At 56.9% G+C, this 27,078-nt stretch overlaps 8 protein-coding genes across 8 annotated transcripts; 4 read left to right on the top strand and 4 right to left on the bottom strand.

Annotated features, from left to right (window-relative positions):
• Positions 1–657: 657 nt before the first annotated feature.
• M421DRAFT_350669 (uncharacterized protein) lies at positions 658–3,546 on the bottom strand. Its single transcript, XM_033589571.1, has 3 exons — positions 3,184–3,546; positions 2,355–3,134; positions 658–2,300 (listed from the first exon to the last, which is right to left on the bottom strand). Exons 1-3 carry the CDS (start codon positions 3,195–3,197, stop codon positions 1,151–1,153), a joined length of 1,944 nt encoding a protein of 647 aa, XP_033442943.1. The 5' UTR covers positions 3,198–3,546; the 3' UTR covers positions 658–1,150.
• A 3,859-nt stretch (positions 3,547–7,405) lies between these two features.
• M421DRAFT_426620 (meiotic chromosome segregation protein) lies at positions 7,406–8,846 on the bottom strand. Its single transcript, XM_033594456.1, has one exon. The coding sequence runs from the start codon at positions 8,722–8,724 to the stop codon at positions 7,783–7,785; it is 942 nt and encodes a 313-aa protein (XP_033442942.1). The 5' UTR covers positions 8,725–8,846; the 3' UTR covers positions 7,406–7,782.
• A 111-nt stretch (positions 8,847–8,957) lies between these two features.
• On the top strand, positions 8,958–10,216 carry M421DRAFT_426619 (bile acid 7-dehydroxylase 1/3). The gene is made up of 2 exons (XM_033594455.1): positions 8,958–9,692; positions 9,739–10,216. Exons 1-2 carry the CDS (start codon positions 9,259–9,261, stop codon positions 10,172–10,174), a joined length of 870 nt encoding a protein of 289 aa, XP_033442941.1. The 5' UTR covers positions 8,958–9,258; the 3' UTR covers positions 10,175–10,216.
• A 687-nt stretch (positions 10,217–10,903) lies between these two features.
• M421DRAFT_350517 (uncharacterized protein) lies at positions 10,904–13,357 on the top strand. Its single transcript, XM_033589569.1, has 5 exons — positions 10,904–11,205; positions 11,257–11,779; positions 11,832–12,202; positions 12,255–12,593; positions 12,642–13,357. Exons 1-5 carry the CDS (start codon positions 10,964–10,966, stop codon positions 13,129–13,131), a joined length of 1,965 nt encoding a protein of 654 aa, XP_033442940.1. The 5' UTR covers positions 10,904–10,963; the 3' UTR covers positions 13,132–13,357.
• On the bottom strand, positions 13,192–14,744 carry M421DRAFT_426617 (S-adenosyl-L-methionine-dependent methyltransferase). Its single transcript, XM_033594454.1, has 4 exons — positions 14,511–14,744; positions 14,210–14,460; positions 13,739–14,163; positions 13,192–13,686 (listed from the first exon to the last, which is right to left on the bottom strand). The coding sequence occupies exons 1-4, from the start codon at positions 14,682–14,684 to the stop codon at positions 13,334–13,336; spliced, it is 1,203 nt and encodes a 400-aa protein (XP_033442939.1). The 5' UTR covers positions 14,685–14,744; the 3' UTR covers positions 13,192–13,333.
• Positions 14,745–15,355: 611 nt separating this feature from the next.
• On the top strand, positions 15,356–16,101 carry M421DRAFT_31676 (uncharacterized protein; the record flags this gene model as incomplete). Its single annotated transcript, XM_033589260.1, has 3 exons — positions 15,356–15,496; positions 15,543–15,933; positions 15,983–16,101. Coding segments are annotated over 3 exons (651 nt in total), but the record flags the coding sequence as incomplete, so codon positions are not given.
• A 1,088-nt stretch (positions 16,102–17,189) lies between these two features.
• M421DRAFT_426611 (U3 small nucleolar RNA-associated protein 10) lies at positions 17,190–22,957 on the bottom strand. Its single transcript, XM_033594453.1, has 2 exons — positions 17,901–22,957; positions 17,190–17,852 (listed from the first exon to the last, which is right to left on the bottom strand). The coding sequence occupies exons 1-2, from the start codon at positions 22,641–22,643 to the stop codon at positions 17,310–17,312; spliced, it is 5,286 nt and encodes a 1,761-aa protein (XP_033442937.1). The 5' UTR covers positions 22,644–22,957; the 3' UTR covers positions 17,190–17,309.
• A 220-nt stretch (positions 22,958–23,177) lies between these two features.
• On the top strand, positions 23,178–26,291 carry M421DRAFT_77398 (DUF1740-domain-containing protein; the record flags this gene model as incomplete). The annotated part of the gene is made up of 1 exon (XM_033597317.1): positions 23,178–26,291. The coding sequence occupies one exon, from the start codon at positions 23,178–23,180 to the stop codon at positions 26,289–26,291; it is 3,114 nt and encodes a 1,037-aa protein (XP_033442936.1).
• Positions 26,292–27,078: the final 787 nt, after the last annotated feature.

Raw genomic sequence — 27,078 nt, 5'->3', positions numbered from 1 at the left:
AAGAAACAAAAGATGAGAGAAGGCTACGGAGCAGAAGGATGAGGTATTTAGACCGGATGAGCGCGGACTCGTGGCTTTAACGCATGCTGGTGCAGGAGGGATTACGTCTGTGTTTGGGACGCAGCTAGCTACCCCACCATGCCACCAAGGCACGACTGCGGGCATTCCCAGCTCGTGCCAGCTCCTCTGCTACGTGTCACGGTGACGGTCAATCAAATAACCGCAGTTCTGCGTCTGATCCACCACTGTGCTCTTCTACAGCTCGTTGCGCAAACGCCTGAGACAGTGTATACACAGCTGACAACACGGTGCCTTGCCCAGAGCTCATTCGAAGATCGTCATAGGGGACTAAGAGGCTTATTTCTCTAGCGCTGTGCCACAACAAGAGCTTGATTTGGTTTACGTTCACACCGCCCACAAATGAAGTGACGCCATGTAGCTGCCATGTTACTGCGGGGCGACCAGCCGAGGCTCTTGATGGGCCAGGGACGCCGCAAACTTGATTTCAATTATACAGTATAGTAGGTCGTTGTGGACGGTTGCAGAGAAGATTAACTCAGCTTAAACAATTGGCACAGCGCCATGCTGCAGCCGGCAAAGGTGCCCGCGAGCGACTTGCATGCACTGCCAAGGATCTTTCAGGTCCGTCTCTCGCAGCCATCGTCTGCCAAGCCCCATCGGAGTTGAAGGATCTGGCTTCGATTGGACGATCTTCTGAAAGCTAAAGGTGCATCTGCGGGTGAGACTGCGGCGCGGGCCTAGGTCAGCGGGGAGAGAGCCTCAAATGCATATGCAGCCTCAGCTGGCCAAAGACTAGGCATGGTGTATCAACTTGGCGAATAGAGTCGTGTTAGGCGCCGACCGTGGGTGTATTACTTTTGTAAAAAAGATGCAGGGGTGCTGATGCCAAATGCAAATGCTCCGGTCCTTCGGCCTTGTGCAAAGCCGAAACTGACAATGCTGTATGCTCCTTCCCAATTACTTCCACAACACGCATGCAAATGCAACAACGCGAAGATCTGCAAGATATGACCATGGACCAAGGAAACGCTAAGGGTCAAATCATAATGCGCAACGTAAGAGAGCCGTCGCTTGTGCATGTCACTTTCGTGAAGCACATTCATTTATCCCCCTCTTCAATATCCACTGCTTATATGATGTTCGCGATGCTAATTCGGCTTGCGTTCGACGGTGCGGGGCTCGGTAAGGTCGCTGGCTTCGGCGGTGACTGGTCGGTAGGACCGAGCTGAACTCGTTTGACAGGATTATGTGGTGGTGGGTAGTACGTCGGCGGCTGTGCAGTGCGCGGGCGGCCCTCGTCCATCAATTGTCGAATCAACTGGTCCACTTTACCCCAACCCTCCCATTCGACAGAAGGCAGAGCAGCGGATGAACTCTGAGGTACTGCTTCGTGCATATGCTGATCCTGGCCAGGATGTCTGGGAGCGCCGTACGCAGCACGAGGTGATTTGGTAGATGACAGGTCCTCACCTGCCCATACCCAGCCATGTACAACGCTAGCCTGCACATCTCCACTGATGTAGGCCAATATTTCCTCGTCATGTTCGAGCTGCTGAGGCGAGCCACGTCCGCTGCGTATACGGTCCACTAACTTGTCTAGAACGAAGACAAGATTTTTCCCGCATCCGACGCCAATCTGTCGCAGGTTGCCAATAACGCTTAGCATGTGCGAACACATCATTGCCGCATCATAGTCCCCGTGAAGGCACAGAACCAGAATGCATCGCCAGAGATGAATGCACGTCTGGTTACTGGCAATAGGCGCCACTCTTGTAGACCAGCTCTTATCCACTTCTACCTTTGGTGGGTTATGAAGTGATCTCGAGATGTATTTGGCGGTCTCCTGGGCCACGCTTGCACATCGTCGGAGGGCTTCTCTGCGCTCGGTGAGGTGACAGACAGGTGACAGGTTACGTCGATACAGGTGGTACTGGGCGGTAAGCAGGGCGAAAAGTGGTGGTAGCGCAGCCGTTTCTAGAGCAGCAGTCGAGCTAGTCTGATACGCTTCTGGCAACTGCTGCACACTTGACCGAAACTGCAGATCAAAGCTTTGCAGAGTCTGAGGAGCAATCATGCTAGACTTCAGGGCCTGGTACAACGAGGCATACATTCGGGTAACTTGTATGATAGCCAGTGAACCGGTGAAAGGTGCTATGTTCGCATGGGTTCGGAAAAAGCCCTGGGGCTGAATGTATCGATCTTCGGCGGGGGAAGGTAAGGAGATGTCGCAGTCGTTGTCGTTGATAAGCATTGGCTTGTTGGCTTCAAAAGATGTGATCCTGCAGGATATTAGCGGATGCTTTTTCCGGGGTCCAGTAGTCAGTCACACATACCTGTCTCGCGAGTAGATCGACCACCAAAGCCTCCGTCGGATCTCGCCTTCGACCATGGGCCAAGACTCAAGTTCAGTATTGATGCACAGCTCCTGTGCAGCTCTGACGGCGTTAGACAGCCACATGGGTCCAACCGCCTTCATGCTGCACTCTGCAGCAAAGATACTCAGTAGCAACGCTACTTGCGTATGAACAATCGTAAGATCTTGCGGCCATGGCGTCAGCGCCTGGGTTGCGACATTGAAAAATGACAAGGCTCTACTAGACGTGGCCGGAGAACTTCCAGGTGTCGCTGAGGTTTCCAAGCTGCCGCATGCCAATACTGCGAAGAACAGTCCGATCCATTCCCTAGGCATCCCGTGGAAACTGCGCGCAGTGTATACTTCATCGACTTGGTGCGAAAACGTCGGCCAGTGAAGAGCCGGATACCAAGCGTGCACGTGGTTCAAGTATGACCTCGACAAATGCGCGAAATCCGCCCGAGGAGGTACCTCTGGTAAGCCCAATCCTTCTTCGAGTGGTGCACTTGCTCGAACATGAGGCGTTTCGAAGATGCCCTGTGAGTGGGTTTGAATATTTTTGCGTACGTGATCAAAATCGCGCATGGCTGTAGCTGTGAGCTTAACTCGTGCGGTCTGTTGTCCGTTATGTGGATCGGAGAGACGACGTTTCGTATCCGCGCGCTCTGCAGTCGGCTCTTCTTTGGTAATCGTTTTTGTTCGTAGCTGTGAATTCATCTGTGTCAACTCCGCAATCTGGCTTTGGAGGTCCTGGACCTGTCTGCACGGGCTGTTAGCATGCGCCAGCATGATCCTATCAGTGTGCTCACTTGATCGAAGACATCCGCCTATTTGTTTCCTTGGTGAACTGGCATTTGTGATTTCTGCTGGAGCACTCAGAGCATGCTGAGGTTTCTGTGGCGTCGCACTGCGACGACGGTCAGCGCTCTGGGCAATCAAATCTCGCAAATAGACTCAGCGGGACACGACAGTCGACACGGTCGTTTGATCGTGCTGTCCATTCTGTACCTGCAGTGCTCCATTCCAAGATGCCGACTTGAGTACAACCGCGCATATCGAGTGACCGCAGGTGCAAGCGCATCACGTAGCCAGGGACAAGAGGTGGTCCCCGCTTCTTACTGCGACACTATTGAAAGCCGATCGCCTCTTGCTTGAACACCGTACCAAAGCAGTCATACTTACTTTTACTTTTCGCTCTCGGCAAGCATCGCATGACGGATCCTTCCTTCGTTGTCTGTAAGCCCGCTTCTGCGCATTCAAATTGGCCGAAGATATCTGCGATGATGATATCCCGAAGCTTGGTGCGTCGTGATTTTGCATCTCGGTTACGCTGCCGGACGCTGTACTGGATGCTGCAGAATGGATGTAGGAGTTCAATCCGTAACCAGGAGATCTCGCTTCTTGTGAGAGAGGTGGGGCAGTCAAGGTCGTTGTGCGAATAGCGTGTGGTACATGTGCGAATCCTCCAGACGACCCAGATGGTGAGTTACGCATGACGTTGAGGAAGTGCGTACCCACGTGTGTCGAGAGGGAAATGCCAGAACCGTCAGATGATGGGGCCGGGGCGTCAACGCAAGATAATTCTGCTGTGGCGGAACAGGCAGCTCTTCGGTATAGCAACCGAACACGATGCCAGTCGGGACAGCGATGTAAAGGGGACAGCCAATGGAAGCGTAGTTCTCAGTCCATTGTAAGGGCCAGACCAGAGGTGAGGGTGTGTGACGTGAGGAATGGCTGGGCCGACAGAAGCGGGCTGCTAGACTGGAATGGATCTTCCCGTACTTGCAGTGTCCCAGTAGGGAAGCTTGAAGGTACCGCGTCTCAAGGCTGGAGCGCGCCTGAATCGGGTCCTAAGCAGATCTCGGAAAGAGACGCCGATCCAGGATATGATGGTGAACCAAAGTCGCAGCGAAGAAGAGTGCGAGTCGTCAGGCAGCTGTTTTTCCGCGGCTGGCTGGAATGAGTGATGGTCTATTTTGATGGCAGGGGCCAAAGTGGATGCGAGGAGCCGGACAGCAGCGTCCGGTGATGAGCCGCTAGGAGTTCACTGACAGTCGAGAGCAGGAACCGCGTGTGGAGCGATCTTCTGGAAGGTGACGTCGCGCTGCAAACCAAGTTCCGAGCTGTAGAGGGAGGAATCGACTAGCACAGCTTGTAAGACCACACGAGCCTAAGGCCTGGCCGCCAGCGTACCTATCAGCTTCGAAAGAGTGCTCGATTCACGCAGGGGACTGGCGAGTTGGTGTACCACGGCACGTGTCACTTTGCGAAGGATACTCAATTTGGTAAGGAATCGACGTCCCTGATCAAGGTGAAAGCGCCCTCGGCACGCACCGTGCTTGGGTAGAAAATTTTCAATTACGCTTCTTGACCAGTAGCGAAGTGAAATGGGCAATGCTCATGCACACAATGTACCGGTACTCCCGTAGACGGATAAATCCTGGCGGGTAGGTAGTGCCACAGGTATCCCACGAGTAATCGGCCCCATCAAATGCTAGTCCCTGAGGCACCTAGTCAATTGTCATGCACACAGGTGTGTACCGGTACCAGATCGCCCAACAACAAGCTTGTCACACATCGGAGGTGAGCAGCTGAGGCTCAACGGTCAAATCGATTGCAGAGCGAAGGGAAGCGACTAAGCACGGAACATCATCCGGGCGCTGCTAGTAGAACGTTGGAAGGAACGTTTCTCGGCTCTGCAGTGACGACGTCGTTACAGGATTCCGAATACGGTAGGCTCGCTGGCCAAACGCATGTCTTTGGGTACAGTTCTCAAATCACACCCTGTCAAAGCAACGTGGTAATAAGCTGCCGCGCGCGCTACGCCGCAAGTGGCGGGTTTTCCTCCGCTAAGGCTCGTGGCCAGAGCGAGAGCCCACGGCTAGATGCGTGCGCACGAGGTCTGGTCGGATGAAATAGTACTGCCAGGGTGAGTCGTGAGCCGTGAGACGGCGGCGGGCCCGGCGCAAGGCGGTCGGTTCTCGTTGGAGAGCAAGGGCAGACCGCTCCATCACGGTGGATCGTTGCCGAAAGTCCGCAACCGCGAAACCAGAATCGCGTTGATCGGCGTGTGTTCGGCATGTTGCGGCCCACTGCCGCTGGACAGGATTTTAGTGTGTCCATGGCCTGTGAGCGTGGTGCCAATTGCACTGCAACAACCTCCATGCTTGCGGGTGGGAAACTCGCCAAAAGACGGATACTCTTTCATCTCTAGCAGGGCCCACGCGAGTTCGGCCACTGTTGCCTGTCGACGGAGCTGTTTCCAGCCATCCAGAGGAAGGCAAAAGAGCTCAACCCCTGCCTTTGCGCCACCATCCTGCGTGGCACATTCAGAAAACGTGCTTTCCCCACGTTGCAGCGCGTGTCCACATCCGCCTCGGGAGCCCCACAAGATTTGGGAGAACAACATGCAATGCCGACTCCAGCTTGTCGCAACAAGCAATGCTTCGAGTTCGCATTCTGGCAGAATTAAGTTCTGACCTATATCAACTGCGTTCTGAGTCGATGATGCTGCTGTCAAGGTGCCCGCAGGTCAGGTACACGTGCGGCACAACTGCCGGTCGTGGTGTCTAGAACACCGGAGTCTGTCTCGCCCCTTGGCTGGCTCACAGCAGCCGATGTCCGCACGGAACTCGCACCTTTTCAAGGCCTCCACCGGTCGTCTCCGTCTCAAGATGCTCCCATATTTCTCACTAGGTACCTATTTGCGGCAGAGAATTACTGTGTGATCCGCAGGAGCGAGCCCCGAAGGTCTCCATCGGTTGTGTTAATATCGGTCTGCCCGTGCACGCAGATACGACAGATCGGCACAAATGGCCTGACATGTCCACGCGTGCATGTTGATGCGTCGTCGTGAGATATCTTGTGCTGCCCTCGCTTAGTGCGTGTGGAACCAGTAGCCCCCATGCTGTATCCGAAGCTGCCGACAAGTATTGATTCGATGCTGTGATTGTGCCTGCACGACACGAGCAACCGGGGGCTTGCCATGAATAGACGTTTGGAGATCTGCATGTTTTTGGCCGCGCAACCGATCCCACTCCGACACCGAAAACCCGCTTGGCGAGGCCGGAGCTGTCTGCTCGAACCGGGTCGACTCCTGATCCGCTCTCCGATAAGGCGCCGTTGAGGGATGCGGCCAGTGCTCCTTGGATTATTACTCGCCTGCAACGCGCCCTCGCTGACAGCGCCGAGGATCTGCACGCCGGGTTGGCCAACGAGACACGCACAGCCTTCTTCAACCGGCCTGGTGATATGACCTGCGGACTTGCGGAAATGAACGCAAAGTCAAAACGTGACGCGGGACAGAACGACTGGCAGCAGTGCGTTCAGCCGTCAGTGGTCGCCAGCGCTGCACGCTTGCGTCGCTTGGGGTGAAATGTAAAAGGAAACTTCCGTGTCGCGTAGCGGTGAAAGCTCGTGTTCCAGCAAGGGTGCGGCAGGCTGGTGAGCTTCGAGGCGTGTTCTAGTGCTTTTCCTGATCGGTTATTTTGGAGGCTAAAAGGCAGACGAAGAGTCTAGACGGAAGCCACAACATCGACGTCAACAAATACCCCCACACGAGATCGCAAAATATTACATGAAGAGTCTAGCGAATAGGAGAACCCAAGTGACGCCTTTGTGCAGTGCTGGTATCATTGTACGCAGCACCACAGGGCAAGACATGTCTCACACTCAAGCTCGCCAATCTTGCTGTGTGATGCACCAAACGCCAACGCTGGGAACTCACGAACAACCTTAACTTGACCTTCTGATTGAGTAGCGTAGCAAAAGGCCATAAGAGAGGAATCATCCGACCTTAATGTCCGAGAAGGTTTGCTTGAGTGTTTCGCTTCCAGATTTGCTGTTTAATGTCGGCAACATGTTGATACCAAGCCTTTCGCTTGCTTTACTCTTATCAAGAGTAGCCGGCCTGCACCTGCAACCGCGTTTTCGCTTGAGCACAGTTTCAAGTTTCATAACTCTATGGGAAGATTCTGGTGACCCTTGCCAACTTTACCGAATGATTTTGCATTGTATTAATGTTATATCGCATGTGGAATAATTCCCGATTGTCTTGAAAGTTGTAGCAAAATAGGAGTTGTGACAACAAACATAGGTGGAACATGATTGAAAACCGCCTCAGATTGCACCATCATCCCCGCTCATCATCTTTACGCTCGTAGCAAACCCTCGGAAAGGAGCGTCTGAAACCACACGAAGGCAACCACAGTCCTGCCATGTAACGTTAGATTATGTCTTCTTCATCGACACTTCAATTGTCCGATCACAAACAACTCGTTTCTACATAATTTCTTGATAGCATCTCTGAAGAATACCAACGACTTCTTGAACGGTGCAAAAGTGCAAAGGTAACCGGAGTCTGCCTGAGATGCTGCCCGTCTGACTTGGTTAGCACATCAACGCCCCCATCAGTCCTCCCCTCCCGGAATCTTCATCCCATGACACCCCCTATACGCACTCCTCTCTGGCTTCTTCCACCCTCCAAGCACACTTCTATCCTTCACCTCCAGAACCTCCACTCTGATCGGTCGACACGTACTCTTCATGTCCCTCCCCTCCTCAACCCCACTTTCGTCCGCCTGACTCCAGCCCCATGCACTCAAATCACCTCCCGGACACGTGCTCAATGCACACAACAGATCCTGCTCAGCAAAGAACGTCAAGGTGCTCTCCCTCGTGGCCGGGCTCGCCTCCATGAAATACCGCCCCTGGGAGTCGAGGCCGGTGACCTGGAACACATTGAGCACATCGTGGACGTCGAACTCTGTTAACCCATGGGGCAGGATAGACCGTACGAGGTTGCTGTGGCAATGGAAGTCGTAGTCAGAACCCGAGATATTAGAACTGATGTAAGGGTCGCATCTCGTGCCTAGAAGATCGTGGCAGCGGCCGCCCCATTTTGTGATTCCTCCTCTCTCGTCTCTGGTCTCTTGGCGGCCTCCTTGCTTTGCACTCCCAGGCCCATCTTTGACGAGACAATTATCAGAGATAATACCAGCTAGCGGGCGCATGAAAGGTAGATTGGACCACAACCTGTCACCCTCGATCATATGAGAGCCTTGCAGTTGCCTTGTGCGCGCGGCCCAGAAGCGCTCCCGTGGGTCTGACGCATTCCAGATATTCAAATCGCCAACCTGGGGCCCTTCGGGCGTTGAGAGGCGGAACAGGGAGCCTGCTGGCACTTTCCATGCACGCCCGGAGCGCGGTGGGACAGTCAAATCTTGGATTTTGATAACGTCGTCATCTTTCAGGTGGCGGAGTCTCTGGTAGAGTGCTGTGGGAGGGTGGAGTGGGGAGTCGGCGGAGGTGGGAAAGTATGCTGGGGTTGGTGGAGTCTCGTTTGTCGCCATTTTGCCCAGGTTCTCGCAATTATTGATGAGGGACAACCAAGTACCCCTGACTAATATATTTGAGTTTCAGGTTATTGTTACTCCGGGACTACGTGCTGTACTCCGTACCAAATGTGCAGGAGATGCCGGCGATAAGCGCGTGTAACTGTGGGACATGCCGATATCGGCAAGCGGGTTATTGCGAACGAGCACTCACACAGAACGACTGCCCTCTTGAAGTTGCCAACATGAGCTTCGGGAATACTTCGCCATGTCCACGAACAGCTCTACCATCTGTGCATACCCTGCGAGCTCCGCCTCATCGTGCAGCTCGCTGCCCCTTTGAGCTAGTGCCAATCGTACCTCGGTACAACGATAGGTATCGAAAATGCCATCGTCGGGCACCGAGGCAGCTCCGCAACGCCCAGCTTGCCCGCGACCGAAATACATGTCTTCTGATGACATTGAGCTGCTTTTCGTAGACATCATCAACGTCTCCATCCAGGTGGCATTTCTAGTCTGATAATTACTACAAAGTTGCTTTGTACATCCACCATGTCAGCACAAGCAGATGTCAACCTCACCGACTTCTCGTCCATCTTTCGACTCGATGGCAAGGTCGCGGTGGTCAGCGGAGGATCGCGCGGACTTGGTCTTCATGCAGCATCGGGCCTTCTTCAGTCAGGCTGCTCCAAGGTCTTCATCACAAGCCGCAAAGCGAGCGCATGTGAGGAAGCTGTCGCAGCGCTCAATGCGCTTCCCAACCTCGCGCCGGGCGCAAAAGCTATCTCCATCCCAGCCGATTCCTCCAAACTATCCGAGATCGAAAGACTTGTAGCAGAGGTGAAGAAACACACAGACCACGTGGACATCCTTTTTGCCAACGCAGGTGCAACTTGGGGATCTGAATTTGAAAAAGTGGACGAGAAGAATGGGTGGGACAAGATTATGGACCTGAACGTCAAGGGTGTCTTCTTCACAATCCAGAAGTCAGTTCCCTCGCTCTCACACGTCCGCAACGACTGATACATCTAGGTTCACACCCCTTCTCACTGCAAAATCGTCCAAAGAAGACCCCTCCCGTGTCATAGTGACCGGCAGCGTCGCCGGCCTGGGCATTGGCTCAGTTGGCAAAGTTGGCGCATACTCCTACGCCACGTCCAAAGCTGCCGTCCTCCACCTCGCCCGCAACCTTGCCATTGAGCTAGGCCCCCGACATGTTCTGGTGAACAGCATTGCACCTGGCTTCTTTATGTCGAAGATGGCGAAGGATATAATGAATCAGCAGGGCGGTGAAGAAGCGTTGGGCAAGGAAAGCCCGAATGGCCGCGTGGGCAGGCCGGAAGATATCGCGGCGACCGTGGTATATTTGAGTAGTCGCGCAGGCGCGCATGTCAATGGAGAAACAGTGAGATTGGATGGAGGCAAGTTGTTGGGGGGCTACAGGCTGGAGAGGCTTGAGAAGCTGTAAAATGCTCTAACAACTAGATATGTACAACTACCTGTTTTCCCACATGTTTCCACATGCCCACGCCGGGCGTTCACCTTGAAGCTCATCGGACCCCGTAAATCATCGCGCCCAATACCGGCCCAATTTTGTCACGAGGACGTATGCCTGTCTATTGGGTCAATACGGACAATCTGAGACACAATTGTGACCTCCGATCTTCTTCGACCCTCGTCCATTGGACTCGGAGCAACGAAAAGGTTCGCGCACACATCCCGGTAGTGCAGGAGGATGGGCACAACCCGCCTGAGTTGGCACACAGTGCAGTGACACAGGCAGCTTTTCCAAAAAAAAATAAGGATGGCAGTCGATCTGGATCCCGGGCAACCAGAGAGTTCGAGGTCACTGGACGGGTGTACAGTGCACCAAGTCTGAGGTGTTATTCTAGGAAGAAAAGATACTGCATCTGAATCTAAGCCATTTGGCAAGGAGAAGATGGGGAAGAAAGAAAATGCAAGCGTGAGCGGGTTGATGTATTACAATAGGAGGCAGAAGGAGACACGTGATACACGTGAGTGTTTGACTTCGGATGAGGATTGCGTAATATCAAGGCTGCGTCCAAGCTTCTGTGTCACATGGTATTGCTGTTCCGAGCTTCACCGAGTAGAAATAGTAGGGAGAAAGCTGTTGATGGCTGGGTGTTTTCTGGCCTCGATGGCAGTGAGCATCGGCCCGCGACTCCCCGCGATTCTAGCCGCTCCGGGGAGTCGCGGCTGTCAGCTTCAAAGCACCACCTCTTTGCACTCAAACTCAATGGACTCCCAGCCCGCGAATATGACCCAGGCTCTGGACAAGGATTTTGCCCTGACTCAAAAGAGGAAGCGGGGAAACAATGAGCGAGGGTCTGTTGTCTATCCCCGCCAGCGCGCCATTACAGCCTGCACCACTTGTCGCGTCCGTAAGAACAAGTGCACAAATGAAAGACCTGCGTGCGCATCCTGCATACGCATGGGGGCCCGATGTGTATATGATGACAGCAAAGTCGATCACTCCTCGTAAGCAATCTGTTCATCGTTGGGTATAATGTCGATGGCTGAAGATAGCAGTTTCGATCCCGCCAGCCTTCTGATCTTGGAGCGACTTGACGAGGTCCTACGCCGTCTCACATCTCAAGGCCTTGCTGCTTCTCCACTCCCCACATATGGCCTCAATGTGGGACTTGTTTCGCCACTCAGCACTGGCATCGATACTCCACGTAAGGAGACTTTTAGTCCGTCTTACGCAGAACCTTTGTGTACATTCTCTTCTGTCGAGCGTATACTGGCGTGGCCTATCTGGGATAATAGCGACCTCACGACAGCAGAAGATGTCTCGGATGCCGTGTTCACCCCGGACTTCGAAGGCATCTGGGCTGAGCCTACTCAGGAGGACGACCTGCCCCATGGGCCGAAGATGCGTAGCTCTCTCATCCAGACAAATCCACAAGGGCAAGATCTTACGGCCTGTGTCGAGAACTTCTTGCTCTGTGTGCACAGCAGGAACCCATTTCTCGATGTCGATCATCTCCGCCGTTGCGTGTCCGTTGTTGCAGAGTTAGGCCCCGCCTGGGACCCGTCCTCTTGTCTAGTGGTAAGCAAGATGACTACGACCTCTTTTTACATCACTGACATGAGTGACTCAGCTACTTGCAGCTGCCTTAGGTGTCGTTGCAAAACCGCTTGGCGCCGCTGTCCCCAGCTCTAACTCGAGTCACCGGAAGGATGCTGACTGGGCAACGGCTGAGACTTACTACTACGCAGCGCGGCGAAGATTCGGTCTATTGGATCCACACATTACATCCACACAGTGCTACGTGCTCTCGGGTCTGTACTGGATCTACAAACTCCGACCTTCTCGGGCAGGACAAAACTTCACCAGAGCTAGCATTATGTACATGAACCATCGCAAGCACCGAGAAGCAGTAGCACGCAGCCAAAGACAGCAATGGGCAACTTGTTTGAAGTACACATCGAATGAGAGGCGTACCTACTTTACCTGCGTCAGATTGGAAAGGTACCATATTCCTCCAGTATCACCCACGTCTTGATTACTGACGACTTTACAGCGAGATGCTGGCGGAGCTTCGCATACCTAGCTCGGGCATCAACTTGACTCCATGTACTGATGCATTTCCTCCGCCACCAGAGAGCGTAACAAAGCGGGCCTGCGATCCCAACGGACCAAGCCCGGTCTCCGATGAGAACTTCATATCGACACAGCAAGGCCATGCCTCTACCGAGCAGGCTACAGCATGGTACTATTGCCTTACCGAGACCTCTCTCCGGCGAACCATCGACCAGATTCTTGACGTTTTCTACAAGAGCGACCACACTTCCTGGTTAGATCGCCCTGTCTCACTGCTGCTGAAGAGCGCGCATTCTTTCGAAGAGCAGTTGACATCATGGTGCGCTCCATTCATAGACTCCTCAGAACTTCTGCTGATTATGCGTAGGACCCAGTCGCTGCCCCCAGAAATCCAGTTCACCGGTCCCGCGGCGTGCAAGGTGGGCAAATACGACCACCACTTTGCCTTGCGGATGCGCTACGTGTATATATGTTCTCTCCTCTATCGCCCATTTCTTTACATTGCGGCCAATCTGCCACGGCAAGAGTTGTCTGATCCCGTCCTAGCAATGGCGCACAAAGCCATCGATAATGCTTTTGCCATGAACGATGAGATAGGCATTCACTACCGCTTCGAAGGCACGTGGGCTATGTGCCGATTGGCGGCGGCGAATATCTTGACACTCTGTGCTGCCAAGCAGAGGATGTTACTGGGTCATGTCACATTGGTGTTCATCGATCGTTCAGAGGATGACGTAAAAAAGGCCTTGAAGATGAACAAAGCGAGGCTCCAGTATTGGTCGCAGGAAAGTCCAGACCTGCGATTGTTGGCAAAGGCAGTCGAAGAACGGTGCAATGTTGCCTTTGGTTCGTCGTAGAAGGGATTCTCAAGGGCGAGCATCTAACATGGTCTTGAGGAGCAGACAAAGTCGGCTACAGGCAATGCATGTCTCAAAAGAATAGGGTTGGTCATAAGCTGTGGAGGCTACAAGTATATCGCTGTTACAGCCGGCATCCTCTGCGACTTGAGAGCCGAGATACCCCATCCCTTCCGAAATCGGGGCGTCCACCAGGTCTGCCTCAACGCCACTGGTCCTGGTACCTTCGCTTCGCAATGATCACACTATCATCGAACTTGGTGAACTTCCTGATCTCTACAATTTCCATACCCGCTTGATCTAACAACCAACGCCAATGCTTCTCTCTCCTCTCCTGCGCATCGAACATGGCCTTCATCGCCAAAGACAGCGCGGCTGTGTACTCGACACCTGGGGCGCTTGCATCAGGCTTCTCGTCTGGCAGAGTCTTATCGTCGATGTAGATCCGGCTATTAGGATTGTTCAGAAGAGCGGGGAGGTGCATTTGGAGGATCTGAATGCATGTGTCGTCGTCGAAGTTGTGTAAGATCTGGCGGAAGTAGTATGCCCGCGCGTCTGGGGTATGTTAGTACGAAAAGTCGATGCAGCAGGCTGCCGGAAAACTTACTGTGGACTGGTTGCTCTGTGAGGAAGTCGTGCGCCATCAGCTCCATGCCATCGACCTTCAGTGCCTTCTCGAGAACCACAGACCGGTCTTGTAGAATGACCCGGCCCTTCAGCTCTGGGAAGGCTTTCCTAAGAGCTGCGCATTGCGACCCGTTACCGCCGCCGACATCAACGAATACAACGTCTTCCACACCGACGTCTTGGGCGATCTCTGTGTCAAAAGAGACCGCATCGAGCCACGTCGGGAGCATCGCAAACTGAGCTGCCATGAATCGATGGAACGCACCTTGTTGAGCGGGGTGGGTCTCCATCCATGTATAGAAGTCTTCCTCACTGTGCTGTCCTATTTTGAAAGCGGTCTTTCCTGCTTGAGGGTTACTGAGCATTTCATTCAAGGCGATGAACGCTGGTGCGCAGTTGTCATGACTGTGAGAGGTCAGTAGAAGCCCACTTGGATTCCAGCGAGACTGACAAGTGAGTAACAGCATCGTTGAAGAGTGGCACAAGGAGCATGTGAGTCAGCGGCGTAGCTTTGAAGGTTCTCGGGCTCGACTCTGTGGCCATGCCTTGTGTGCACAGGTAGTCCAGTACAGACTCGAGAACGCCTTTTGGCAGTCCGGTGGTTTCAGTAAGGCCATCAAGCTGAGCTCCCTCAGGCTTGCTAGAAAGAGCAGCGAAGATACCGCGATCCTGACCAATGCGCGCGGTCACAAGCGGAAGAGGCTATGGTTGGATCAGCAGTTGCAGGTTTCACAACGCTGTGGCCCACTCACGCCATACACCAACCGCTGCATGGTCTCAAACGGCTCCTCTACCGCGGTCTCAGCCTGCCGGGCCAGCTTCTGGAAGTCATGCTTTTGCGCCTCATCCTGGAAGTAGGAGCTAGGATCGGCGGCGAGAAGCCGCAGCTGCTCGATGAGCTCCTGCGGGTTGGCTTGCGACGTCATCCTGGAGTCAGTCAAGGTCGCGATTATTTGGCACACGAGCTCGGTTGCACGGGAGGCGTGGGGATTACTTGAAGTAGGGAGCGGCTCGGTCCAGTAGTTCGCGGGCGGGCTTATCGCTCCAAGCAGAAACGCGTGCTCGGCGGAGGATGAACTAGACTATTTCTACACGTTCACGCACCGCGCTTGACTGCATGCGCCACAGGAGCGATCCTTCGCTCGAGTCCAAGATATGTGCCAGCGTCCAGGACGAATTGAAAGGTAGTCTTGCGCAATTTCGAACGCGCGCTCGTTCCTGCTCTTCCGACCAGATGTTGGAGATTTACCAGCACGGTGGTACAGCCTTTGCGCCGCACTTCCAATGGTATAAAGAAAAGCCACACGCACTGTTCGAACTTGCGACCGTTTTGAGCAACGGGCCTCGACGCCTGACTCTTCAGTAGCAGGAAAGACCGGCCGTGTCGGCAGAGTTGATTGTATTCAGAAGGTTTGTTGGTTCACTTGATGCCTACAGACAGGCACTGACTACCTCCCGATTGTTCCAGATTTTGTAGCTTGCAGCCGACTGCCTCTGCTTGCTAACTGAGAGCTAGATACTCGTATCTCCGTTCTCTCGAATGGACATGGATGGATTCAGTCGACAGGATGGGCACTCTGTACAAGATGAGCCCGCAGTGCCTGATCGAGGGCCCGCCCTCGTCGTCATGATGTGGGCTCTCACTTCCGTCTCGCTCGTCACGGTCATACTGCGCTTTGTATTCCGCATGCGGAAAAGGCAAATGGGATGGGATGACATCTTCATGGGTGTGACTTGGGTACGTGGATCGCCAGGCAGGCTGAGCGCGGGCTGACCGAGTCAAGGCGTGCTTCCTAGGCTGGTCCAGTGTATTGACCCTCTATGCGAACCGGGGCGGTTGCCAGCATATTTGGGATGTGCAGAAGCGCGGGATGGAGAACCTGACCAAGGTCATGTTATTGAACTGGACGTCCCAGATCTTCGGCATCGTGGGTGTTGCGGCCGGGAAAACGTCCATCTCAGCCTTGCTCTTGTCCATCTTGCGAGACACCGGGTGGACGTGGCAGCGGATCTACATATGGACCGTGACGATTGGCATCGCCAACTGCGTAGCCATCTCGTGCTCGCTGCTGACGTTCATGCAATGTAGCCCACCGCAACGCCTGTGGGATCCTCGGATCGAAGGCACCTGCATTGACCCCAAGGTCATGGCAGGCTACGGCATCTTCACTGGATGTAAGTCAGCCCCCCATCACGCCGCTGGGACCAGTGACCGACCATGCAGCGTTCTTCACCTTTACAGATGCCAGCCTCGCCATTCTACCGCTCACCATCTTCTGGAAGCTGCGCATAAGCCGGCTGCAGCGGATCCAGCTCTGCATCGTCTTCGGCCTCAACATCCTGACCTCGATATGCTCGGGCATCAAGACGCAGTACCTGGCCGAGCTCGGGAACCGCACAGACCAGACATGGGCGACGTACGACATCTTCGCGTGGGTCACAGCCGAGCTCTTCCTGCTGGTCGTCTGCGGCACGGTGCCCACGCTGCACCCGCTTCTGCGCGGGATCCAGACGCTGCTCTCGCTGGTCAAGAGCAGAGTGCTGTCGCGGCGCGCCTCGGACGAGGAGCCGTTGAGGGAAGCCGAGGACGTCCTGACCATTGGACAGATCAGGCAGCGGCTGCGGCGCCCCAAGATAACAGACGTGACGACGAACGAGGACGAGAGCGAGGAGATCGCGACCCGAGTAATGCGAGTGAGGGATAGGGCTGGCTGACGTGCGTGAACGTGGACAGTGTGCCCACGGACTTATCTTCGTTCCGCTCTCACAATCATCTCGCAACGTCGAAAAGTGCATCGTCCATGGACACGAACCACTCACAGCGGAGTGCCCACCCGCGGCAACAGCTGCCCGTCCAGTGACCAAGCCACTCGCTGCCCTCCCACCGCTACCTCGCACACGCCCGTCCCAGAGCCCCCGAGTAGCACCTAGACGCAACGTGCCCTGCTGGTTCCCAGACTGTTGCAAGCTGCCGCCGGGACGCGCGCCGTTGCGGCGTTATGCTTTCTTGCCGTTTCAAGGTAGGGGGTATAATCGTAGTACGATAGAACTGTGGCGCGGCGTAGATACCTACCGACGTCTACCCGTAGCGTGACGCAGTGAAAAGGTGAGCCATCAGCAAGTTTCAGCGTATGCACTACGGTAACTCGGTTTGATAGAACGCATGACGAGAAGGAAGAGACAGGCTGGATTGTTGATCGTAGGGAGTCGCGCGACACAGGGCGGTGTATAATATCCATGCTTGATATCGCGCTCAGCTTTATCGCTCTCCGCATGGCAACGCCGTGGCGAGACGGCTCAGGAGCGGGATGGAGCTCACACGAGGCACGCCTACGAGGCTCCAGCAGCAAGGACAGCAGATGGGATGGATGGATGGATGGATGAATGGATGGATGGATGGATGGATGAATGGATGGATGGATGGATGGATGGATGAATGGATGGATGGATAGATGGATCGATCAAGAAGTGAGGATATAGCTACATGCCCCGAATCTAACACGCGCCTGCAAATGCCCAAGTGCAACACGCCGACTTTTCCCGCACGCCGGCTACTGCAGCATGCCCTCGAGATCCTCGCCCAAAACCGCCTCGACGCTCGAGATCCACCTCTGCGTCTCGCGCTCCACAATCTCATCGTCGTCCTCCCGCAGCTCACTGATAAACGGCAGCATCTCCGGCAACAAGCCGAGCCACTCCTCGCCCAGCCTGTTGGTAAGACTCTGCTCGCACAGCACAGTCGCCAGCCGCGTGTGCGCCGCCTCGTCGCGCATGTACTTGAGCAGAACGGCGTTCATCTCGCGGTGGTTGTCGAGGCTCGATGCCGACGCAGCAGCCAGCTCCGTGATGCAGGGGATGACGTCTGTGGTGACGTCGTCGTGCGCTGTGATGGTGAGGAGGGCCAGGAGGGGCGCCATGATGGCGCCGTAGTGCGAAGGCGATTGCCAGAAGCCGTCTTGGTCGTGCTGGAATGTCTTTTGGAGTGCCGAGAGAACGACGCTGCGGAGTTTTGAACTTGCGTCTTCGCTAACAAGTTGAGAAAGAAGCGTGGCGGCGTGGTCGATGATGTAGCTCGAGTAGGGTGTGACAATGGACTGCGAAACGTTAGCTTGGAGGAGGCGCGACGGGGAGCGGAGAAATACCTTGAACTTGTCGAAGAAGGCGGCGAGGAAGCGGTAAAAGGTGATTGCGCGCTCGGGCTTTGCACCGACGGGGCCTTCCTGTTCGACAAGTTGGGCGAAGAAGGGGCGGAAGGTGGCGTCGTTGAGCTTCAGGACCATGGCGAGTGCGGACTCGACGAGGGTGTTTTCGAGTTGCTCGACTTCTTCGTCGTCGTACTCTGCCTCTTTCTGTGAGCCTACTGCTGTGCGCAGGTTGAAGCTGGAGAGGATCAGGTTGAAGAGCGTTGAGCTGGACTTGATGAGCTTGGCTTTGGTCTGGACATCGACGGTGGAGCGAAGCAACTCGAGGTGCTCAAGCGATGCATCGAAGCCTTGAGATACAGCATGCGACCAAGTGGATTGGATCGCAGCGAAGACCTCTTGTGCGCCAAGGTGCTCCGATACACTCTGGTAGAACGCGCGACGACTGTCATCGCAAGCTTCCTCCAGATCAGCGGCAGCAGACGTGTGCGATAGCCGCAGCGTTGTGTCGAGGTACTCTCGCGAGAACATGTAGCCGAGTCGCTCGATGATGTCTGAGATGAGGGTGTAGACAGCATTGTGCAGACCGACATTCTCCTCGTCGATAGCCTTGGAAAGGTAGTCAAAGGCGACTGGCAGGACAGACGGCAGTAGCGAGATGAAGTCATCCTCGAGAACGTCCACGATGGATGTCAGACACAACAAGGAGAGAACACGGACCCTGTCGTCGCTGTGCGACAGCGACTGTGGGCCAGCGATGGTCTGGGCGACTGATGCGACAGCAGATGCATCCTTCTTGCCGAAGCGCTCCACGATGCTGTCGATGCAGCTGACAGAGATGATCTTAGCATCCAGCGACGCGGACTTTTGCAATATCGCCTCTACACTGGGCAGGAACGAGACCAGTGCCTGTACAGCGTAGCGGTCGTTCTGCACAACCGAGGCAGCCCGCAGCTGCACGGACTTGATGGCCGCAACCTGTACCTGAGCATCCGACTTTGCAAGAAGCAACTCGGCCGACTTGACAAGCTCGGTGGAGGGGAGGAGATCCAGAGATCGAGCCAACACGCGGCTGCAGCACTCGTACAGCTTGGGCGTAGATGCAACCTGCCTCGACAGCTGGATGGTGACCTCGACAATGCTGGCAAAGACTTGGCGAGGTTTGCTGTTGTCCGACTTGCGTCGAAAGGCCTTGGTGACATGGGTGCGAAGCCTGTCGTCTGCCGCGAGGTCTGCAAGACACACCAGGAGATTCTGGATGGCAGACTCGACCTCGGCGGGCTTCTTCTCGTTCAGGCCAAAGAGCGTATCAGAAACCTTGCGCTTCGGCCCAGCCGCATCAGCGACGAGGTCGAGATAGCCCTTGATGGCGTCTAGTGTGTGGAGGGGCTCGAAGACAAGCAGCAGCTCGGTCGAGAACCTGCGTTGTGTCTTGGTGTTGTGGTAACGGTCAGCGAGGAGGGCGATGACGGCGGAAAGCGAATCTTCGGGGCCCAGAGTGCGGGCGAGCTCAGAGAATAGCTTGAGTCGTCGGTGCAGCGGAATATGCTCAAAGGCTGCGGTGAAGCTCAGCAGCAGGTCTGAAACGCCGGTCAGGAAGTTCTTGTGCTTTGCGCGCAGCGAGGCAGCCAGCTGCGGCACGACGCGCGAGATGGTCTTGTCGACAACCTGAGCCGAGTAGTCGTCTTGCTGGCGAAGCAGAGTAGAGCCAATAAAGGTAAAGATGGGCATCAGGTTGTGTAGGATCAGGTCAGGAACCCATGTCGCAAGGTTCGAGATGAGCAGCAGCGCACTGTTCTGCACCTGTGGGCTCGTGGAGTGGCGGATGGCGTCGATGAGCAGGTCGGCTCGGACTGCGGATTGGTATTCGGTCGTCTCGGGATGCTCCTTGAAGAAGTTTACCATGGGTGTCAGTGCGCCAAGAATCATGCTCTGCAGGTAGACCAGCTCGGAGCCAGACTGCTGCTTGAGCGGCTGCAGGTCGCCAAAGACGTTGAACAGGTTTCTGAACAACTCAGGGTGCGACCCGGGGTTGGACCCTTCAATCAGCTCCAGCACCAAGGTAAGTCGTCTCAACAGGCGCTGCAGCTCATCTGTAGACGAAACGTCCACTCTCGCCATCTCGCTGCGGCTTGTCCGTCTCCTCTTCTTGCTCGGCGGGCCGTCGGGCATGGGCAGCGCGGAAGGAACGCTGTCGAGGAACGTGACGAGAGTGGTGGAGTCGAGCTTGACATTGCGCAGAGTCTCGAGAGCGCGTTCCTTGCAGAGCTGGTCAAAGGGCTCGGTGCTCTCCTTGAGCGAGAGATGAAGCATGGTTTGAGCGAGCGGGAGCCTTGCGTCGGTTTTGAGCAACGGCCAGAATGCGTTGACCTGGTCGAAAGCAGCAGCCACCAAAGCAACGCGCTCCTCGTTGAGGGTCCCCGAGATGATGTCACCTAGCAACTGCGCACTCTTAGGTTCCTTGGCAAGCAGGGCATTGAGGTGTCCCTTGTCTGCATCCTCGACCGAGATGCGCTCGTCAGCACACCTTGCTGCAACGTCTGACGCAGCAGCTGCGGACCACTGCTGGACAAGAGGGACAATGGCATCGTTGCGGACACTGGCTGAGATTTTGCCGGCAAAGTTGAACACGGGGAGAACGTTGACTCTGACCCTCAGGAGCGGTGTAGCTGCCACGTGACTGCTCAAGAAAGCGAGGACCGACGTTCGCACGGGCGCTTTGACGCTCTGCTTGGACTTTGCCAGTGTGGATCCCTCAAGCACGTCTCGCACTGCGGGAATAACAAACTTGGAGTCCATGACGCACTCCTCGAGGACTGGGCTGAGAACGGACGTCAGGAAGGTGGAAGCGTCGTCAGCGCTGAGCTCGGCCATGTGGCCCGCCCTGTTGCCGTACAGCGCAGAGCCCCAGACCTTGGGCGTCTTTGAGGCAGCTCGCTTGGAGAGCGTCGCAATGCAAGCCGCAGCTGAGCGACGGACGACGGACGACGTGTCGCAGAGTGCGTGGACAAGGTAGGGGATCACGTTCTGGAAGTCGGCCGTGGCTGCAGTGCGCTTCATGGCAGATGCAGCGGCCCGCAGAGCAGCAACTCGGACGGGGGCAGATGGCGAAGTGGACCAGGTGCGGGCCAAGAGGGTGAGATGCACATCTGACCTGTCCGCATCGTTCTGCTGGAGCTCAGGAGAGGCCAGGAAGCGGGCGGTCTGATTGCAGGCCACGGCTTGCTCAAAGGCAGCTGCGACGGCGTTGTAGTCGGTCGACGCCGTGGGGTCCAGGAAACTGGTGGCGTGGAAGCTGGGCACTGGCGTGGTTGAGGGCACGCTGCCGTCGTCGGCATCGGCCATGTCCTCGTCCTCGGACTCGAAGGAGACTGCCAGTGCATCCTCGGTGGCGTGGTCGATAGACAGGCCGAGAGATTCCAGGTCCACGCCGTTCTCCTTGGCCGTCATGTGCAGCCTGCTTGCGAGCGCGCCGTCCTCGGCGAGTTTCGCAGCAAGCTCGAGCAGCTCGGCGTGCTCTTCGGAGCCGAGCGCGCTGTCCTTTAGGGCTCGAAGCAGCGTCGACAGCGCAATCTGCGTCTGCGATGCGGTGAGCAGCTTCGAGTCGACCATGTCGGCAAACGTGGCGCGCTTCTCGTCTGAGCGACTGGCTCGGCTCAGGGCGGCCAGGGCCAGGCCGAGCGCAAGACGCCCCACGGAGCACTGCGCAGCGGCTGCCGTCAGTGCGCTCGACAGCTGTGGCGTCTTCAGGAGCCTCGTTGCGACGGCGCCCGGAATGTGCGCGCTGGACCGCTGCTCGGCGACGGCGGCCAGGACCAGGATGCACTGCGTGAGCGAGTCGGCGTCGTGGGCGCGGACCATGGCGTCCATCAGGCCGTCCAGCACCTTGTCGCCCAGCTGGGCGTTGGTGACGAGGGCGTGGACAATCAGGTAGCATGCAACGACAACGTCGGGCCCGTGGGCGAGGCGCATGGAGCTGTTGAGCACGGGCAGGACGCGGAGCAGCACGTCCTCGGTCTTCTGCGCCTGCAGCGCGCGCCTGCCCGTGGTGCCGCTGCTGAGGATGCCGTGGATGGCCTGGTATGTGACCGAGGCCCAGAAGTGCAGCAGCCGGGCCGACTCGTGGCCGGCGGCGAGGACGCGCACCATGTGCGACTGGAGGGCGTTGAAGAAGTCGGGCGTGTTGATGGCCGTGTAGACGAGCGTCTGGCGGGGGGGGTTCGTCTTGGCCTGGATGTACGGGAAGAGGAACCGCAGGGCGTGGCGCGGCTGGGCGGGCAGGATGGACAGCAGCGCGACAAACTGCGCCGTGTGGTGGTAGGGCAGGAACACGAGCACGAGCGTCTCGGTATTGTGCTCGTGGACGCGAAACCGGCGGACGAGCCACTCGAGGGCCTTTTGCGCGGGCTTCAGCAGCAGCCGCGGGCCGACGAGCGTCAGGAAAGCCTCCAGCACGGCGTCCAGCCGCTTGACCTCGGCGGCGGCCATCTGCAGGCGGTCCTCGGCCGGGCTCTGGGCGCTGAACAGGCTGGTGGCGAACTGGCGGAAGCGGCCGTCGAGGCCGCACAGCTCGCGGAAGCCGTCGTGGCAGATGAGGAACAGGCTCTCAAACGACTGCGACCCGGCGACCTTGGGCTCGAACAGCAGCGACTGGCCGTGTGCCGACTTTTGCGCCTTGAGGTCGAGCTGGCGGGTGCTCGACGCCGCAATGGTCGCGAGCTGCTTCTGGAGCGCTGTCGCCATGGCGGGCGGGCGGGCAGGCAGGCGGACTTGCGAGGGAACGCGGGCTCGCGGGGGGGGAGAGCGTGTGCGGGCTTACGAGGGAACGCGCAGGGTCCCAAGAGCCATCGGACGCAGCAGAACGGCGGCGTGGACTGTTGTCAGGGCGGCGTGGACTGTTTTCGGGGCGGCGCGGACTGTTTTCGGGGCGGCGCGGACTGTTTTCGGGCGGCGTGGACTGCTTTTGGGCGGCGTGGACTGCTTTCACGGCGGCGTGGACTGTTGTCAGGACGGCGTGGACTGTTGTCGGGGCGGCGTGTGGTGGGAACCTGGTCTGCAGTCGCAACGCTCCAAAATTTCGCGACCGTCTCGAATCCACCAGGATTTGCACCGCGCAACGCGCACGGACTGCGAACATTTTACGGAGCACCACTCAGACCGGCTCCGCACTCAGCCCTCACGCCTCGACACGTGCACCGCCCGTCGCACTCAGCCCTCGCCATGCTCGACCCTTGCTCGAGGAGGGAGCCCGGCGAACAACACCATGCAGCCAACAGCATGAGCTCGGGCGTCCCCAGGTTCGCAAGCTTCCGCCCACAGGCGAAGCCGCCCGAACAACCGCCCCCGGAAGAACCTCGGCGTGACGAGAAGAGGCGCAAGCCATGGACGGAGAGGAGGCGCGGTGAAGGAAAATCGCCGCCAAGAGGACATGGAGAGCACCACCGAGACGATTCCTCCAAGAAGCCCTACTTTAGCGACCGCCGAGGGGATCTGGACATTGGCAGATACCAAACACTGAACCGCTATGACGTCCCCGCCTACAGACGCACCGGCCATGGCAATGTCTTGGGCCTGCCGGACCAGAAGATCGACCGCGAGTCCTCGACGGACAAGAGCATCTGGCTGACGCCGCTCGTGCGCCCGCGGCAAAAGCGCATGCTGACAGACAAGCACGCTGCAAGAGAGGGCAGGCGTACGCTGCGCCTGATCAAGACGGCCGAAAGCCACCAGACCGATGCTGCACGTGACTTCATCGCCCTCTCTAGTACTAGAAATAAAAGTAGAAAACAAAGTCCTGGACATGACAGCGACGAGGGCGCCAATGCTGCGCCCGACGTAGACTACCGTGGGATCGATGAGAAGCGCGACGCTGACAAAGTCGAGCCTGGCAAAGTCGAGCCTGGCAAAGTCGACGACCCAGACACGTATTACGAGTCCGATACCGAGGCCGCGAATGCACACTCCCAAGTCACGCAGAGGAACTCCAGGCTGATCCGCGAGACGCGCGCCGACCCATCGAATCTTCAAGCTTGGCTGGACCTGATTGAACACCAGGAAGCCATGATGAAGCTGGACCGAGCCATCTCCGAGCTCTCAGCCGCTGATCAGCGCAACCTAGCTGATGTGCGCATCTCGACATACGAAGAAGCCCTGCGTAGGATCGGTAACGACGGACCGAGCCAGATTGAGCTCCAGGTCGGTCTGCTGCGCGAAGCCCGCCGGCACTGGGATGCTGCAAAGGTGGCAGCCAGGTGGCGGGAGGTGCTTGGCAAGCACCCCCGTAGCGTCGAGCTGTGGTTTGCTCATCTCGACTTTGTGCAGTCGACTTTTTCGAGGTTCAAGTACGACGATTGCCGTGCAGCGTTCCTGCAAGCCCTGCACGCACTGCAGTCGACAGATTCTGCCGATGCTGCGCCCACGCCATCCAGACTGCATCTTCCGCTGCATCTCTTTGTGCGCCTGACGGCCCTGATCCAGGAAGCTGGCTACCAGGAACTCGCCTTGGCAGCGTGGCAGGCTGTGCTGGAGTACAATCTCCTGGCTCCGCAGCATCCTACCGCAGACAAGACACAACGATTTGAAGAATTCTGGGAAAGCGAAGCACCGCGCATTGGCGAGTCAGGCAGCAAAGGCTGGAGGCATACTTTGATCGACGATGCAGTACCGCCGCCGTGCTCGATCATCTTGGAAGGGGCTGGAGGTCCAGTCACTACCACCGAAGACTTTCGAAGACGCGAAAAGGAATACATGACGAAGCTACGCTACCCCGGCCGCTCGACGGATCATGTGGCTGAAGACGACCCGTTTCACACCATCTTCTTCTCCGATCTGAGAGACGTCGTTGCGAACGTTCCCAGTGCTCCAGCTGACATGCAAATCGATGCCTTCCTCTGCTTCTGTGGACTCCCGCCACTAGCTGCGCTCGACACAACGAGACCCTGGTGGGAAGACCCCTATCTACAGAGCAGCAGGATCGATACCAAATGCTCCGCCGAGCCGGACTCGGAAACTCCGCGGTTCTCAGAGGCGCTGTCGAAGTACTCTCAAAGTCCCATCACCAGCTTCCAGATGACGAGCGACCTCCTGGTCCGGCAGACCTTCTCACTGGAAAGCTCACGACTCGATCCTGGCTTTGTCAGGAGCGTTCTGAGGCTCCTAGCAACGAACATGCCAGACAGCGAATTCGTTGGCGAGTACCTCCTGGCCTTTGAAAGCAAGCACTTCCCCTCAGACGTGGCCAAGTCCGCAAAACGCCTGCTCAAAGCCAACCCCACAAGCGTCCGACTCTACAACATGTACGGGCTGGTGGAGAACCACCTAGGCAACACTGCCAAAGCCGAGCAAGTCTTCGCCGCCGCACTCGACATCAAAAGTAGCCCAGCAGACCGTCTACGGCTTCTGAGCAGCTATGTCTGGCAAGCGTTGCGCATGGGCAACAACGCCGAGGCACTACGTCGACTGCTTCTTTGCAGCGACCCGCCACCGGCAGCCAAACCCCAACCTGAATCAGCTTCAATCGAGTCGGCACGCTCTGCGCTACAGATGTCACTCGAAACAGCGCTTCTCAACCACGACCTCCCCCGCGCCATCCTAAGCACCGCCCTCCTCAGTCTCCTGGCCTACCTCACCGCACCCCTCAACACCTCCAGCGCGCTCCAAGTCCACACCAACCTTACGGCCTGGCTAACCTCGCACCGCCTCGGCACCTCCCCGCACGCAGAACAGCACGCCCAGACCCTCACGCACCTCCTCGCCCACCACGCCACGCACACCCCCGTCGTCAAGCCCAGCCTAATCCGCGACGCGCTCGCCCCCCTCCTCGCCGCCTTCCCATCAAACACAATCCTCCTCTCCACCTACGCTGCAAACGAATCCCGCTTCGCCATCGACGACCGCGTGCGCGGCACCATGCATCGCGCGCTGAACCTGACCCGCGCATCGAGCGCGGCGACGTGGGCGTTTGCGCTCCGCCACGAGGCGCTCAAGGGCGCCGTCGCAGGCTCGACGAGCCACTCGGTGCGCAGTCTGTTCCAGCGCGCTACGCGTCTCGACGCTGCTGGCGCGCACTGCGCCGCGCTGTGGGACATGTACGTGGCCTTTGAGATGGCGCTGCTGCGGCGCGAGACCGAGGCTCAGAGCCGGATGGCGAGGAGTGCGCGTCGAGACGCCGCGAGCGCGAGCGAGGCGCGGGTCCGCGCGCAGGCCGACCGGGTGCGGCAGGTGGCGTATGCGGGCCTGGCGGTGCTGCCGTGGAGCAAGGAGTTTGTTGTGCGCGCGTTTTTTGCCGATACGGCGGCGCTGTTCGGCGCAGATGAGGCCGCTCGTTTGCATGGCGTCATGGCTGAGAAGGAGCTCCGGCTGTACGTTGAGCTGGACGAGTCGTGGTCGTGACACGATGCAGGATGTCTACCGTCTGTGCGATGCATGTGCGATCTGCATTTGTGGTGGGGGATGCGAGTGAACTTGCCATTGGTTGTTGTTATTGGTTTACTGTGTCTACGGTAGCTCCGTTGATCATAATAAGACAGCTGTGGCTTGGATAGCTCCCCGCCTCCCACTGTACACTCCTGACTCTCCCCCAACTCCCAAGGAAATCTGTGACTCTTCAGCTCAGGATGCTCAGCATAGTACGCGTCCCACGACTAGGATCCCATCACACTGGCCCCGAACGTCTATCGTACGGCACGGCCCGCCTGTACTTTCCCTCCTCCACGTAGTCCACCCGTCGGCGCTCCTCTTCTCGTCCTTGGGCGGTTGCCGGTTGGGACTCTGCGTGTAGCTGGCCGAGGGCGCCCAGTCTGGGAAATGCGCTCCGAGCTGCCGGGCTCCGTTGGGGCTTCACTTTTTGCTGGGATAGGTGTCAGGGCGGAAACCGGGTTCGCGGTGGGGGTAGTAGTATCGGCTTGGGTCTGCCATGTTAGCCGAGCGTGTTGGTGTCTTTAGAGACTTGAGTTCGGCTGGAGTCTGGGTGCAGTTGTTGCTTTGTGTGTAAGTATTGGTAGCTGTCGAGTGTCGTGAGGACTCTGTAGAATGGCTGCAAGTACTGCCTTTATGCTAGAGATCTGTGCATATTGGTTGGTGATGCAGATTGAACATGTCGCTCAGTATATGCTGGAAGCTTGCGATGGTCCGTCTGTGATGTCGTAATGATCATGGTTCGTGTCTTCAAGGGCAGATG

This window comes from Didymella exigua (assembly GCF_010094145.1).
Source record: "Didymella exigua CBS 183.55 unplaced genomic scaffold M421scaffold_62, whole genome shotgun sequence".
Taxonomy (NCBI): Eukaryota; Fungi; Ascomycota; class Dothideomycetes; order Pleosporales; family Didymellaceae; genus Didymella; species Didymella exigua.
Note: the sequence above shows the minus strand (reverse complement) of the source record. Positions and strands in the feature narration are given on the sequence as shown.

Excerpts from the sequence above, each read along its gene's own strand:
- M421DRAFT_350669 (XM_033589571.1), bottom strand. Across the intron at positions 2,301-2,354 it reads TCGATCTACTCGCGAGACAG|GATCACATCTTTTGAAGCCA; the intron begins GTATGTGTGACT and ends AATATCCTGCAG.
- M421DRAFT_426620 (XM_033594456.1), bottom strand. The coding sequence starts at position 8,724 with ATGGCGACAAACGAGACTCCACCAACCCCAGCATACTTTCCCACCTCC.
- M421DRAFT_426619 (XM_033594455.1), top strand. The coding sequence starts at position 9,259 with ATGTCAGCACAAGCAGATGTCAACCTCACCGACTTCTCGTCCATCTTT. Across the intron at positions 9,693-9,738 it reads GTCTTCTTCACAATCCAGAA|GTTCACACCCCTTCTCACTG; the intron begins GTCAGTTCCCTC and ends TGATACATCTAG.
- M421DRAFT_350517 (XM_033589569.1), top strand. The coding sequence starts at position 10,964 with ATGGACTCCCAGCCCGCGAATATGACCCAGGCTCTGGACAAGGATTTT. Across the intron at positions 11,206-11,256 it reads AGCAAAGTCGATCACTCCTC|TTTCGATCCCGCCAGCCTTC; the intron begins GTAAGCAATCTG and ends TGAAGATAGCAG. Across the intron at positions 12,203-12,254 it reads ACCTGCGTCAGATTGGAAAG|CGAGATGCTGGCGGAGCTTC; the intron begins GTACCATATTCC and ends ACGACTTTACAG.
- M421DRAFT_426617 (XM_033594454.1), bottom strand. The coding sequence starts at position 14,684 with ATGACGTCGCAAGCCAACCCGCAGGAGCTCATCGAGCAGCTGCGGCTT. Across the intron at positions 14,461-14,510 it reads TGCAGCGGTTGGTGTATGGC|CCTCTTCCGCTTGTGACCGC; the intron begins GTGAGTGGGCCA and ends ATCCAACCATAG. Across the intron at positions 13,687-13,738 it reads CACAGAGCAACCAGTCCACA|ACGCGCGGGCATACTACTTC; the intron begins GTAAGTTTTCCG and ends AACATACCCCAG.
- M421DRAFT_426611 (XM_033594453.1), bottom strand. The coding sequence starts at position 22,643 with ATGGCGACAGCGCTCCAGAAGCAGCTCGCGACCATTGCGGCGTCGAGC. Across the intron at positions 17,853-17,900 it reads CCTTCTTCGACAAGTTCAAG|TCCATTGTCACACCCTACTC; the intron begins GTATTTCTCCGC and ends AACGTTTCGCAG.